This window comes from Oreochromis niloticus, linkage group LG7, assembly GCF_001858045.2.
Source record: "Oreochromis niloticus isolate F11D_XX linkage group LG7, O_niloticus_UMD_NMBU, whole genome shotgun sequence".
In the NCBI taxonomy this organism is placed as follows: domain Eukaryota; kingdom Metazoa; phylum Chordata; class Actinopteri; order Cichliformes; family Cichlidae; genus Oreochromis; species Oreochromis niloticus.
The window spans coordinates 63,324,435-63,339,162 of NC_031972.2; the positions used below are offsets into that span (position 1 = coordinate 63,324,435).

Sequence of the window (14,728 nt, forward strand, 5' to 3'; positions counted from 1 at the left end):
TTAGGCATTAGCACGACTCATTTAAGTAACCCCAAAGTGCCACGGCACTAAAAAAGTATTTCCTTTATAGCAACATTTGTATTCAGATTTTGCATCGTTAACCTGATATAAATATGCTTCAGTAACAATAACCTGCTTTACAAAATGCCACAATATGAATGCACTGAAAGGTAATTTGCATAAAACAGGAATGTTGATGTGCTGTGTGCATTTACCTGAAATTTTCACACCAAAATAACTAGACTATTGGTGACTCACCTGGCGTCCGTAGGCCACCTCCACACTGTCTAACGCACTTCTTCCTGGAGCAGTCACTTCACTCACAAAGCTGGGCTGTAATGGACCACAGGTCAGGCGGTAAGCAAAGACAGAAGTAGCACATCAGTCGTGTGCTGCTGAAACGTTTGTGTCTAAACAGAAGAACTTTTCCTGCTCATTACTTAGTATGTTGAGAGTCTAAGACGGGAGGACGTCGTGTCCCGACTCTGCCCGTCTGCTCGACACACGCTGGGACACAATCCCACACAATAAGATCAAAGTCTTGTTTTTTGTTTCTTACTCAGCGTGATGATAAAAATAGTGTTTCTGAGTCTGAGATGAAAACGCTACCTTATTTGTTTTAGCTGAGCAGGTAGACAGGTAGCAGTGTGCAGTGTCAGGGAGTACGCGTCACAGCCCTGACATTCTCTTTGAAGCAGACATATTCAGTCCAAGAAGTTTAAATGTGTTACAAAAATGATGCTATTTGTAAGAACTAATAAAGCAGGAACGATGCTGCACCTGACAGTTCTGATTTCTACACAGCAATGTTTCCTGCATACTCAAACGAGGTCACGATTAATAAATCCATGTTGTTGTTGACACACCTGGACATTAACTGAGACACACTGGAAAAAACAACCTTTGAATTTATTGTTAATAACTATGAATAACAGATTCATGTATGCATTAAAAATGACACACACAAACGTGAACTGACTTGCTGCTACAAAATTCATTTACAATGTGCAGGTGTCACCATAAGCACTTAGACGGCTCTCTGTCCCATACCTCCACGTCTTGACTGAAGTCCAGAGCGTCTTCTCCTGCTCCCAGCAGTGTGTGCAGCACTCTCTGCTTCACCTGCTCCCACTGAACCAGCATCGACTCCCGATGGTACTCTTCGGCCAGCAGGAACGTCTGAACAAACGGCGACGGGAAGCAAGCCTCCAGTCATATTCGAGCATGCAGACTGAGACATTTTAACCTTTCGTATCGTTTTGGTGCTGCTGGTTTGAGATCTCAGAGCTTTTGTGAGAAAAACACAGTTCACTGGGATCAAGTTGTATCACAGATGCTAAACAGGGGATTGTCCTTAACATGGTCATCTCTGCCCCAAGCACCAGGTATTCAAACCTTCCTGTTTGTGAGTGGTAGCAAATCACAAATAAGTTGGCTTAAAGTCAAAATGACCTTAAAGTTAAAGGAGCTAAAATAACGTATCTGAGAGGCAGGATGAGTGGAGGGGTCTGCACTGAGCTCAATCATACAAAAAATAAGAGGAGCTAGAAACGAGCAAAATAATTTGCCCTTGTAGTAAAAGTACGTTTATCCACAGTCATGAGGTAAGATGAACGCACACATCGCTCTGGCACACACTAAACTGGATTTAACAGCAGACCCCTGTGAAGACTACTCCACCAGGACTCGGTGGCGTCTATTTTAACCCTCCACAGAGACTTCAAAGTGAGATAATGGGAACTCGAGATAATTGAATCTCCAGCTTAGGGAGATGCAAATCTAGACTAAAGCCACCATTTACTGGGTTAACTTGGTCAAAGCTTTAAACAATTTAAAAACTGCATTAAGTCTAAAAAGATATTAAAATTGTATTTAAATTGTAACTACAAATCATCCTGCTCAGCAACACATCACAGTAATTTAACAATTTTAAAACAGCAGTTTTGGAGTCCTGCCTGCCAGATTTCACACACAAATGGCTTCATGTTATAAATATATTACATACCGTTATCAGGGGTTTTTCCCCCCAAATACCTTTTTTGCATCAGTTTTAGAAACACATACCATGCAGCAGTAAAGCTCCAGTGGTTACTGTAATATGCCTCCCTTCCCATCTTTTCATGTTGATGTCAAAACTAAAGCTATGAGATAAAAATCTGCAGGAACATCTAACACCCGCTTTCTTTTTAATCTTCGGTGCATTTGTTTTTCCCCACCCTTGCACATAAGTCCCTTTCCTCTCTCGGGGAGAGGAGACAGATAATGGGAACGGCAGCTAATTAAACGTGGGGCCTATTAGCTCTGCACATCAGGGAAGCCATTTCAGAACCATTCCCCAAAGGTTCACACCAGAAGGACTTTTAGATCACAGCGAGCAGAAATGACTAAAAATGTCGTTTTTAAGTGTTCGGTATTGTGCTGATGCTACAAGACAGTGAAACGAATGCTTCTGTAAACCTCAGTATATGACAAACAAACAAACACAGTGTCTGTGACTGTTGGGACTAATTATGTCATCTTCTTTTTTAATCGTCTAAAGAATAAAAAGTATAATCGCACTCGGACGTGCGCCCTGCAGGCCTGCGTTACTCTAAGAGTGCCTGTGAACTAGTTTCCTACACTGCAGGACTAAAGACTGCGAGGCCACGAGACTCTGGACAGATACCGACCCTGCGGCGAGACTCCTCGATGGCGGACAGGAGGGCGTTGTCCCTCTCGTTCTTCAGGAAGCCCTGCGGACACACAGAGAGATGCGGGGAGAAGAGGAGTCACGGTGATGAACACAGAAAGCAGGATATTAGCTCGACCGGTGTGGAGAGCGTGAAACGGAGATAACCTGCATGCAGAGAATCCTTGAGGGACAGATTTAGCAGGTGCATCATCATTTACTATTCAGGAGACCATTCCCATCCTGTTTTCGGTTTTCCTTCCTTCCTTCCAAGTTGGGATTAGGATGATGAACATTTTATACAGACGTAGAGGAGGCCGTGCCCGTGCATTTCACACGTTTTGGCTTTGAGGCGGCAGTCGCCACGGCCTCCATTTTGGTGCAAACTCGAGATGGCTGCTGCTGCGCACACACCTCCTGGTTGGGGCCCTTTCAGTGAGGATGGTGACAATTTCGTGCACAAGCTTGATATTATCAAGAGGGCCAGATGTTACTTATTTAAAGTTGCACTGCTGTTTGTGCTTCGTCTCTGCCCATCGTTTATTTTACTCCATATAACTGAGTTGTTTTCAAAAAACATGAAATAACCCAAAGAAATACAAGTTTCCAGATTCATATGCAGAGGGTGACCGACTCCAACAAAGAGATTTTACCACGAAAAACCAAGAAAAAAAATGCAAATTCTAAAAATAAATACTGATTATTCAAACTGCAGCTGTCCCATTTTTGTCACCGTGCAACGTGTTCCTGTTGGCTTTGGTTTACATTAACATGTTTGTCAATGCAAAGCTGCACTTCTGTCATGTGCAGGTAAGTACTGCCGTTAACCTTGAGTTATTCTGCTTTTTTTAGGTTTATATAACCGCAAGTCGTGCAGCCCTGCCATAATAGCTTCTTAGGCTGGAGGAAGGTTGTTCCCTTTGTCAGATAATAGAATAATCATTTACTGATGACATTTTGTCTGACTTTAAATCTGAAGCCAGCAGGATAATTCAGCCTCAAAACCCCCCAAAAGCAAGCAGTTGATTAGAGACACAGCTAGTTTCCAAAGCCAAGAACAGTTTATTCAGCTCTTAAGAAGCTGAATTAGCTCCTGTCCTCTCATGTGTGTCTATGTCCAAATGCTTAGCTCAGTCCAATTTCTACCTCTTCCTTCCTCACACACATCACCTCTGCCTGACGCTAAATGGGCAATTTGCATGTACACCTTTCTGAAAAACTGTCAATAACAAAATACCATCAAGTAACTCACAATTAAGGGACTGTAGGGTTACCATAGGTTAAAAATCCTAACTGGATCAGTCAAAGAAAATATGATTATTGGATTTTACGTGCTGATTTTTTCTGATCACTCTATGGGTAAAGTTAGCCTTTTTACCAGTGAGAATAAAAACAATGAAAGAAAACAGACACATAAGATGTTCAGTAGGTTTATTATAGCAAAAACATGAGCCCTATATAATCGTATAGTTGTACAGCACAGCTGATCAAAAGTGTGATACTTCCTGTAATACTGCAGCTTTCTTGGACACGCACACAACAGAGAACTTTCTCTCTTTTAGCTTTTTCACGGTTTTGCGTTGGTTTTGTGATGAGCCCACCGACAGTTTAGCAGACTGGCGTCTACGTGCTGCTGCCGTTTACCGTCACCAGGGGGCAGTGTTCCACGCAACAGACACGAGAAGTTATCAGATAGAAAGAGCTGAGAAGTGTTCAATGCTCTTTTCATGCCGATGTTTGAAAATATTTTCTTTATGCTTTTTCACACTTCTCCCATTTATGGCGGACTCTGTTCTAGCTCACTTTTCAACCAATCAGAATTGAACCTGTGAGCTTTTCGAGGCTGCGTGGGTTGTATAACCCTCTTCATGTAGCACAGGCAAACACCTACAAGAACCAATGGAAACGTGCTACTATAAATCCATGTAGATGGACTCTTAGATAAAGCAAGAAATTTGAAAATATTTAAATATTCATTTTCACTATTTAGCTTCGTGGATTTACGACAGTGTATTTCAACTGTGTTGGCTCTTTGGGTCTGCGATGAGTCTAAACATTAGAAAAATGTCTTTTCAAGAACGTTAAATTTGACTATGAATAGCACAACCTGCCGTCACAGACATGTCAGTAACTGATTATCAGTGTTTGATTGGCGTTTCTCCATTTTAATTATTTCTGGGCTTGCAAACAGGACATTAAACATCTGACAGTACATGTGGCGCAGTATTGATATCTTTTGGGTTTTATTTCGCTTCAGGCACTCTACAGTCTGTCAAACAACATCTTTATAACGCGCATATTTTCCATCTTGGAAACAGCTTAAACTACTTATATTGTGACATCTTCAAAGCTGCAGAAGAAGAGTTCCCGTCACAAAAGATGATGTCAAGATCCAAAAAAAGTCTGCAGAGGCTGGTCGGAAAATAGGACAAACGTTTCCTGCTGCAGTCGCTGCAGGTGTTTGAGTTTACATGGAAAATAACCAGAGGCTAATCTGGTTTTGTGCTACAGTTGAATTTTAGAGACTTTATCATGTTAAACCATAATGGATCGCTGCTCGTCTCCTCTAAAACGGGTCAGTACCGTGTCACTGAGTTTAAGCAACAGCATTCATTCAGGTCAGTGTAAAGTAACAGAGAAAGACATCATTTACTTACTTGTATTACTGTGTGAAAATCTAATTTTCTATGACAGATTATCCACTGCAAATTACAGACTTTTGAAAAAAAAAAGAAGAAGAAGAAGAAAAACTGGTGTTTGCACGGCTGACAGCCAAGTTAAAGGTAAACTTAGTGAACCTATATGTAACACCATTACTCTGGTAATTAAGAAAGAAAAGAAGCTACTCCAACGTAGCCCGTTTATAGCAGCAGCTCATCCCTGCTACCCTTAGCTTCCCTTTTCCTGCTCTGTCCCTCTCTCGTTCTTTCCCCGTCTCACTTTCCCAGGAGAGGCTGAGAATAGGTCTATATTTAACCACTCAAACCAAAGAAGAGCTCAGGTCAACACTCACAGGAGAGCTGCACTGGAAAAATGAATAGAATAGGATAGAATAGAATAGGACAGAAACTTTAACAGGTCAGAGGCTGATTGCAATGACTCTGAATGTTCTTGTAAATTGGAGAAAAGGCGATGAGACTCACAATCCTTCCAGAAACAGGCAGGGGGCGGGGCTTAAAGCACCTAAAACGACGGCGGTACATTGGGCACCGAGGGGGAACTGCCTCGTCATTTTTCCTTCAACAGGTGGCAAACATTTGTCACTGATGTCATTGTGTTGCCTGTTGCCAGCTGTACGTGTGCTGCCAACCGCTTGCCTATACATTATTTTTTGTGCCAAGTGTAAATTGATGACTTAGCCAAAAGCTGAGGCCAACAATCCCATTTATCTGACATGCAAATGATTTCTGTCTTTTTGGCTTTGGTTGATAAATCACTAAATTAAATATGAATATTACTGCTGTTAGATATCTGATAAAAAGGACTGCTGGTAACTGGATACACTGTTTCCCTCTTCACCACAGGAGGTGGCCAGTTTCACGTAACTGCTTCTTAAAATGTTTGAAGCTTCATCGCAGGCAGGCACAGCATCGCTGTCGCATATAACCTCTTTATAATTTTGATCAGCACTACACAGTCAGAAGACCTGGCACGTTGTTCAGACCCAGACACCGGCATTTCGCGCTGACTAATCGCTGCCAATGTTTTAATTCCCCCTTGCATTCGTTCCCAAATGGTAAAAATAGCCGTGAAATAGGGAAATGCATTTAAAAAAGCAACGCCAAAACATTTAAAGGTAGAAATTAAGATGAAAAAACACATTTTAATAAATGTGCTTATCACACTCAATGATGCACTGAGCACTGGGGTATCGGCGTATCAAAGATGCAAGTTTCTTTTGCCCCACCCCTGTATTGTGTATCCTCAGAGATCTGCAACCTGCTGTGAACACCCACAGCCTGCTGGCCAGACAGCCCAGAAGCTTCTACAGGAAGAGGAGTACTGCCACTGAAAATTATTTAATAACGGTTGATAAATCAGGAAATACTGGTGGGAGTGGGAAGGAGGATAAAGGCGAGGACAAGTCGGCCTTCAAATATAAATAGAAATGATCTAAGTTCCATTCTTTGTCTCCAAATTCATCTACAGCATGGAGATAATGTGAAACATCAGTGCACATTTGACTCTAAAAATATTATTTTCTATACGCCAAAATGCAAACATGACTAAATTTTAGCATACGGCATAAATGTGATATTTAAAAAGGTTTCTCTTCAAACTTGTACGCATGCTAAATCTCTGTGCTGGCATACAGGCCCCCGTTTCCACTGCTATTGATAGTCACGCCATCTATGCTTAAAGGTAATCTTATTTTATATTCATTCAAATCAGAATATCTGAATTTTCACTCTTTTGAGCCAGCTTCATGCTTATAACACTATACGAAAAATATTAAGATACCGAGTCTACGCAGAAACGTGTGATTTCCAGGAATCTAGAGGTTACAGAAGGGCACGTTCAACGAGCTGACGGGAAAAAGCCTCACTGTGGAAGTCATCATAAAAGCCAAAGTAAAAACATTTACCATGACAGGATGAACTGACCACTGCCTGAGTGTGTGTGTGTGTGTGTGTGTGTGTGTGTGTGTGAGTGTGAGTGTGTGAGAGAGAGAGTGTGAGAGAGAGAGAGAAACCCCACCCTTTCACTCTTTCACTTCCTGTGTGGTGAAATATAAATAAAGAAAATGAATAACATACATAACATGTAAGTATAAATGAATTGATCAGAGTGCCTCACATTCATAAATGACACAATCGTCTCCATCATCATGTATATGGCCGCACACACTGTAGCACAGCAGAGAAGACATGACTAAGACAGACAGGTGAAAAAAAGTAAGACGCACAAAGCGCATACCCATCAGTGACTGAGTATATGTATGTGTGTGTGTGTGTGTGTGTATCCATGTCTATATATATATATATATATATATTTATATATGCAATACTCACTCATGAGGAGAGCCTTTCTGCCTGTCTGGCAGACAGACAGACAGCCGAGAGGGCAGGATGAGACCAGGAAAAGTAAAAAACTGGTTTTCAGTTCTTTGTCTGAGCCTAGGTACGTGGGCTCTGACAGCCCAGGACATCTGCATCGCCCCTGCGCCTCTCCATCCCACTGTGTCACTGTGCCAGGGCAGCAGCAGCGGCCGCCATGCTGGGGCGTGTTCCCTGTGCCCCGTCGAGCCGGCATGGCGGTCCGCTCGCAGCCTTTTCCCCGTTCAAAGCAGGCCAGTGACTCTGGTGCGCGAGTCGGAGAATCGAGTGAAAGTGCCACATCAAGACTCGCTGGAGGTTGTTTTATTGTCGGAGGGCCGTACCAACTGAGCGTTCAGACACAGGGGGAACCCGCGAGAAAGAACTATGGATTCATATAGAATATCAGTTCCTGCCATCAGCTGACACCCCCGCCCCCCACAAACAGCCATTCTCCATCCTCTGTCTCTCTCTCCATCTCTCACTTCGTCCTAGCATCTGTGACGGCCCTCCCTCAGTCCCACTCATTTTCTTCCTTTTTTATCCATCTATGTATCCTTCTTTTCTTCCCTCCTTCTCTCCTCCCTCCTTCAGCTCAATGCAATTATAGTAATGGATTTTTTCCCCCTTGGTTGATGGCTTCCGACATCCTGTCTCGAAATGAGGCTAATCATGCTCTTAAGGGTCATGTTTAGTTAATGAAGGGTTTGGGAGGCACATGAGGAGAAAGGGGGTGGGTGGGTGAGGGGTATTCCTATATGCAGTCTGTCTATTATAGTGCACACGTGCACACACACAAACATCTTCAGGCATGTTAATCCACACACTTCCTGAAGTTTCGTGCACATAATCTTTCTCTCTCTCTCACACACACACACACACACAAGAACATGCCATATGACTGGATTCATGTGTGCAGGCAAGCAGGCAGGGATGCACGCAACCACGTGCAGACAAATCTACGCTACGCATTCATTCATAAATACATGGTTCAGACGCCGTATACAGCAGCAATCGATACCGCCTGACACACAGGCATGCAATCTCAGCACATGAAGCTTGTGCATGAGACACACACAGACACACACACATCCTGTGAAGCTATGTCAGGAGCGTTCGTGTATCTCAGCAGATGCTCTGGGCTTAGCCAACTGCGTCCGCTGAACGCATGCCATCACTGCTGAGGGATATGTGTGTGTTTAAGGGCTGGGGAGGGCAGAAGAACAGGAGAGGAAGAGAAAGGATGTAAATGGGAGAGGGATAAAAAGAAGAAAAATGTGAAAAATATGCAATTTGAGAGAGAAAGAGAAAAAATGAAAGCAGAGAAACAGGCAGAAAAAGGACAAAGAGAGCATTGGCAGAGAAAAGATGGAACAGTGAAAAGTGAGACAAGGACAGGGAGACGGAAAAATATTGAAGCTGGTCGCCATTTTTCTACCCGCTCTGCTCTCTGCCTTTCACTTCTACAGTTTCATTTTTCTATTCTTTTCATGTGATCTCTTCTCTTTCTCTGCTTTGATTTTAAATCCTTTCCTGTTAATCCTTTTTATGCACTGATGGGAACACAGGAAACAAAAACATGTGAGCAGACTGCACTCTGATAAAGACCCTAAACATGAGATGTAAATATATTCACATATTTGGAACAGACTAAGCCTCATTTAACCAACCACATAATCTTACTAAATATGAAGTTGTCCATAGTATGTGCAATCTAAAAACATGCTAATCCCTGCTAGCAGCTCCGACATCCACGAAGCCCAAACTCTAAGACGAGCTATACGGCCACAACCTATAGGAGCGCTTCAGCATATACACAGACGCATCATTCACACACCACTGCCCTCTGCATGCACGTGTGTGTGTGGGTTCTACCCAGGAGCCGCAGAGGCATGTACCAGCTCACTCATGCGCAAACACACACATTTACACACACACACTCATAAAAACACAGCACATTTTCCATTTCCTTTGCGTCCCATCTATGCTGGAGAACTACAGCCTCTACTGCCTCACACCCCTTAAACTAGGGCTGTGCGATATGACCAAAATCTCATATCCCGATATAAGAATTCTATCGTCCCGATAACGATATAAATCACAAAAATGTAACATTTTCTGTAAATTCTGTGACTCTTGGGCAGCTCAACTTGCGGGAAGTGTTTCCAGCTGCGCGTCATGTAGCTGGAGTCGAGTGTTTTAACCGATGCATGAAACTATACATTTTCAGACATAGGTTGTAACGGCCGCCGTTTTCTTTGTGAGTATTTATTACACAGCGTGCTGCGGGGAAAAGCCTGTTCTAACGTTTGAGTCTAAGGTTTATTTTTTAGCACCTGGTGGCTGTTTTTTACTTCTCATCCGTAAATAATCTGCTCTTCACGTGATTCAGTTTATTTTGAAAAGTCTCAGCAGGATCTTGAGCTTTATTGTGAAAGGTTTATGTGGAACATAAACAAGCGGACACGCGATGGTGATACCGTCGTTGTTGCTAACCACAACGCATAAAAACAGGCGCTTGTCCGTTGGTAGTGTGGTTATATAAAATATAAGAGAAAGAGAGAACTTTAAGAAAGTAATATAGCCACTACAGTGACCATCAAAACGATGAAAAAATATTGCCGTAAACAGTTTATTTTGCGACAGCACGAAACAAACGATAGCGTAAAATGAAACGATAGACGTTTTTATAACGTCATCCGATATATATCGTTATATCGAACAGCCCTACCTTAAACCAAATTAAACACAATCCGACGCACTGAGGTCGGGTTGGTTGAGTAGCGGGGATGCACAGATCTGATGCCAGGCTGGAGGTGGATAATGCACGAGGCACACGTTAGAGGTCCACGGTTACATTTGGATACATACTTTGATTTCAGGGTTGCCATGGGTGCACATGCATGTGTGAGTCAGCAACAGTAACAGGGAAAATGTAAAGCGTAGATTTAAATTGAAAATAAAACTGATGATGAAAAGTTGGCAGATGAATAAAATCATTGATAGAATGCAGACAAAACACAACAAGGTCTGATTGTAAAAACGGAGACTATCCATGTGCAGCGATAATATCTGGGCAGTTCGTTAAATATAGACAGGCTACATCCTTTGTGTGGTTATAGGAATGCATCCGTACGAACAATAACTGCAAAACTTCTGTGAGACTGTGAAAAAGAAAAAAGTCTAATATAAAGTGTATCGTGACAGGAAAGAAAGCAACAAGATTCAGTAACAGTAAACTAAAGCTAAACTTCACTCCTAATTAATATTAATCAAAGCTAATTAAAAAAAATAAAAGAAAAATATGCACTGATTTTGAAGATGCTTCCATTTGTGTAACACCATCAAGTATAGACACAGATAGAGCTGGGCGATATAAGATTTTTTCATATCACGATATGTTTTTTTCATTTCAGGCGATAACGATATATATCACGATATAAGCCAAATAACTATATTTGTAAGATTTAAATGTGCCGTTGCTCACAAGTAAAATGTGAAATAATCAGCAGCTTGTTTTGATTTAAATATTTATTTCCCATAATAAGTTCAACAGGGCAGATGTACTTAAGGAACATGAGGCTTCAGTTTCAGATAAATAAAGGCAAATATTGCAAACTGCACAAAAGGCAGCCGCTAAAGCGTTTAAGTTTCAAAACAGAAAAAACAAAACAGACCACTAAATTGTCAATTCCACTTAGAAACAAAATTTTAATTCTAAAAATAAATCTTAGTTTGTTTTACAGAAGAACAGACAAAATTGACTAACTTTTGTCAATATCAAATAAACTGAGAACTAAAAGGAAATTCTCAATCTCTCCTTGTTGTATAGCTTAGCTCAGGGGTGGGCAATCTCAGTCCACGAGGGCCGGTGTCCCTGCAGGTTTTAGATCTCACCTTTGGTCAACACACCTGAATCACATGATTAGTTCGTTACCAGGCCTCTGGAGAACTTCAGGACATGTTGAGGAGCTAATTTAGCCATTTAAATCAGCTGTGTTGGTTCGAGGACACATCTAAAACCTGCAGGGACACCGGCCCTCGTGGACTGAGATTGCCCACCCCTGGCTTAGGTTTTCAAACAGTTTTAACAGTTACTTTAGTGCAGAGGTTCCCAAAGTGTGGGGCCCGCCCCTAGAGGGGGCGCAGAGCCATTGCAGGGGGGGCGCGGTATGAAAAGAAAAAAAAAAAAAAAAGAAAGCTTGGACACTGCTAACACAGGGCTCCCACACAAACGCAAAGCAGGAGATGAAGCATAGCTGCATATGTTTCCAAACCAACTTCGTTCCAAGCCAAAGACTAGAAAATATGCTGAAGCATATCTTCCCTTTGGCTTCACCTGCACAAGTGCCAAGGTAGGTCTCCCCTGCAGAATTAGTTTCCCTGCATCGGGAGCAGCGCTGGGCTCTCCAAATCACGGACAAACAGGATCCCACATTCTTGATTTTTAGTTCACAAACACTTCTTGTAATAACTAACTACTCCTGACATTTTGGACATGTTAGCTCTTTATGCAGTAAAGTTACAGTGGGATACAAATAATATCAGGCTGATCCTGCCGTAATTTGTTCCCCCGGTTCAAATCACGGACAAACAGTATCCCACAGCTGTTTTTGTTTTTGAAACCATTTTGCACAGAGAGACATTTTTTGAAAAATGTATTGACAGCAATGTTGAAAATTATTACACAGGAAAAAAAAGACAACTACACATAAAATAATTACACTGTCACGCCTCTGCCTTTCTAAATGGAGGGACAGTAACTGCGTGTGTATGTAAGCGTGTAAAACCTGCAGATAGTCAGATTAACAGTATTTTGTCTCTATCTGCCATTCTGCAATTCATCTCATGTAAACAATAACGTGGCGCACAGCGTGACGTGAAAAGAGGCACATACTTTTGACGTTGCGTGACGAACTCTGTAATCCTCGTCCACACGTAAACGCAAAAAAAGGAGTTTTAAATAATCTCCGTTTTCGGTGAATCGCAACGCCGTTTACGTGTTGACGAAAGACCCAAACGCATAGAAACAGCTGCGTTTTCAAAAATACCCGTGTAGGTGTGGACGCAGCGTAAAAGAGTTAGTAGTATATTTTATTACTACCTGTAATTTATTGCCGTTTACTTGTATTTGCTTAATTGTTTACTAAATTTTTGAGGTGTGAAATAAACCGCAATGGAGCAAAAAATGTGTGTGTGTGGTTGGAGGATGTGTTTGTGCGGTGGGGGGGCGCGAACATTTTTCTTGTAAAACAAAGGGGGGCCTGGCAAAAAAAGTTTGGGAACCACTGCTTTAGTCTGACAAAAGCCGAATGACGAATTAGCGCTTTCAGTCAGAGATTGAGCATGCACCGCTTTATTGTATTTCCAGACTTGCTTTCGGCACAATTTACAGTGCGCGCTACTCTGTTTTTTTGTCATACTTGAAATAGCCGAAATACCTTCACACTACGGAACTTCTGTGGCCCTTCTGTTCGACAAGCTCTCCGGCATTGGAACCATCATCTGTTTTCTCTTCGGTAACCTTCGCTCACGCTCTCGGTTGATTTTTCTCTAGTCGGCAAACTCATTCCCTCCATTACCCGGGCTGCACGGCTATGGGCTCAAAATGTGGTCATAAATATTTTGTACTTGTAAATCAGTTTTGTATGTGTAAAAAGAATTTGTGCGTGCGTAAAAAAGATTTGTATGTGTAAAAAAGATTTGTGTGTGTAAAAAAGATTTGTGTGTGGACTTAGCCAAAAAAAACCCTCCAAGTTACAAGTACGAATTTTGACCCTACTTTTCTTCCTGTCATCTGATTGGTCAATGTCATGTCAATCACAAATGTAACAATCCAATCAGAGAACAGATGGGTTTGGCTGTCGGAGGGGCACTTTTTTGAACTGCAGGTCCTTGAAGGGAATAAATGCCCTTTTACATGCCAACCCAGCGTTTTCCTTCATCACCACGAAGGAAAACAGTCTGTGGTCGTCCGAGTTTGGTGATTTTTGTGTCACAGGTCTACGTGTTTAATACAGGGACTTCCACAGCCTTTTCAACAGCGCTGCGGACCGCGGGGGGGTGGGGCAGTGTTTTGGAAATGACAGTCTTCATTACAAAGCTTTCTTCGTTATGAATTAGCATACATGTTTTTATTGAACATTTGAAGAACTAGCAAAAAAACCAGAAACTGTTGTAGAGGACATAAAGTCAGAGATAGAAACGACAAGGAGCAGGTGCATCTAGTACAGGTAGCGCTGCTGCAAAAACCCACAGAGCTCAGCAGCCAGCGCAACAAATTCTGGATCCTTTGCTTTTAGTTAGCATTAGCAGCACATCCTGCGTCCGATGTGAAAGGACCTTTATGCTGCGCACTGTGACTCACAGCAATGGTCCCGGGTCAGCCCTGACTTTGTGTTAAACTAATCCTAAAGTAATAATGGTATTTCTAACCACTGACATATCACAACTTTATCCTTTCAACAGCTGCTGAAAGTTAGCGGACCTAGCTGCTATCGGATATTTATATAGAGATCCTCCAGCTTCAAACTGTATTACCCTTCAAGGACCTGCAGTTCAAAAAAGTGCCCCTCCGACAGCCAAACCCATCTGTTCTCTGATTGGATTGTTACATTTGTGATTGACATGACATTGGCCAATCAGATGACAGGAAGAAAAATAGGGTCAAAATTCGTACTTGTAACTTGCAGGTGTTTTTTTTGACTAAGTCCACACACAAATTCTTTTTACACATACAAAACTGATTTACAAGTACAAAATATTTATGACCACATTTTGAGCCCATACACGGCTGGCTGCTTCCCAAACAAATACACATGTGCGCCTTGGCGCTTGTGCTGTACGTAACAAGTCACGTGACGTGACGCTGCGGCTGTGATTGGTTCGGCTCTGCGCTACTTAATTTGGATTGGCTGTTCTTTTTTTTTCTTTTAAGAGGACAAGAGAGATGAGGTCTATCGCAATAGTTAAATTTTTCTATCGAGAAAAAGTTATTTCGCAATACATATCGTTATCGTTCTAT

The 14,728-nt window shown here is 42.0% G+C and overlaps 1 protein-coding gene across 3 annotated transcripts in view; it reads right to left on the reverse strand.

The window, feature by feature from the left end:
* Positions 1-14,728, reverse strand: part of nup93 (nucleoporin 93) — a 31,899-nt gene that overhangs the window by 10,114 nt on the left and 7,057 nt on the right. For 2 of the 3 annotated variants that reach the window (XM_003447047.5, XM_005471162.4), the window contains exons 4-6: positions 2,670-2,732; positions 1,051-1,179; positions 259-333 (exon numbers count right to left, since the gene is read on the reverse strand). In XM_003447047.5, the coding sequence (XP_003447095.1) occupies positions 259-333; positions 1,051-1,179; positions 2,670-2,732 (267 nt within the window). Of the gene's footprint in view, positions 1-258; positions 334-1,050; positions 1,180-2,669; positions 2,733-7,680; positions 7,983-14,728 lie in introns of those variants that run through there. The other variant, XM_005471163.4, reaches the window with a different exon arrangement.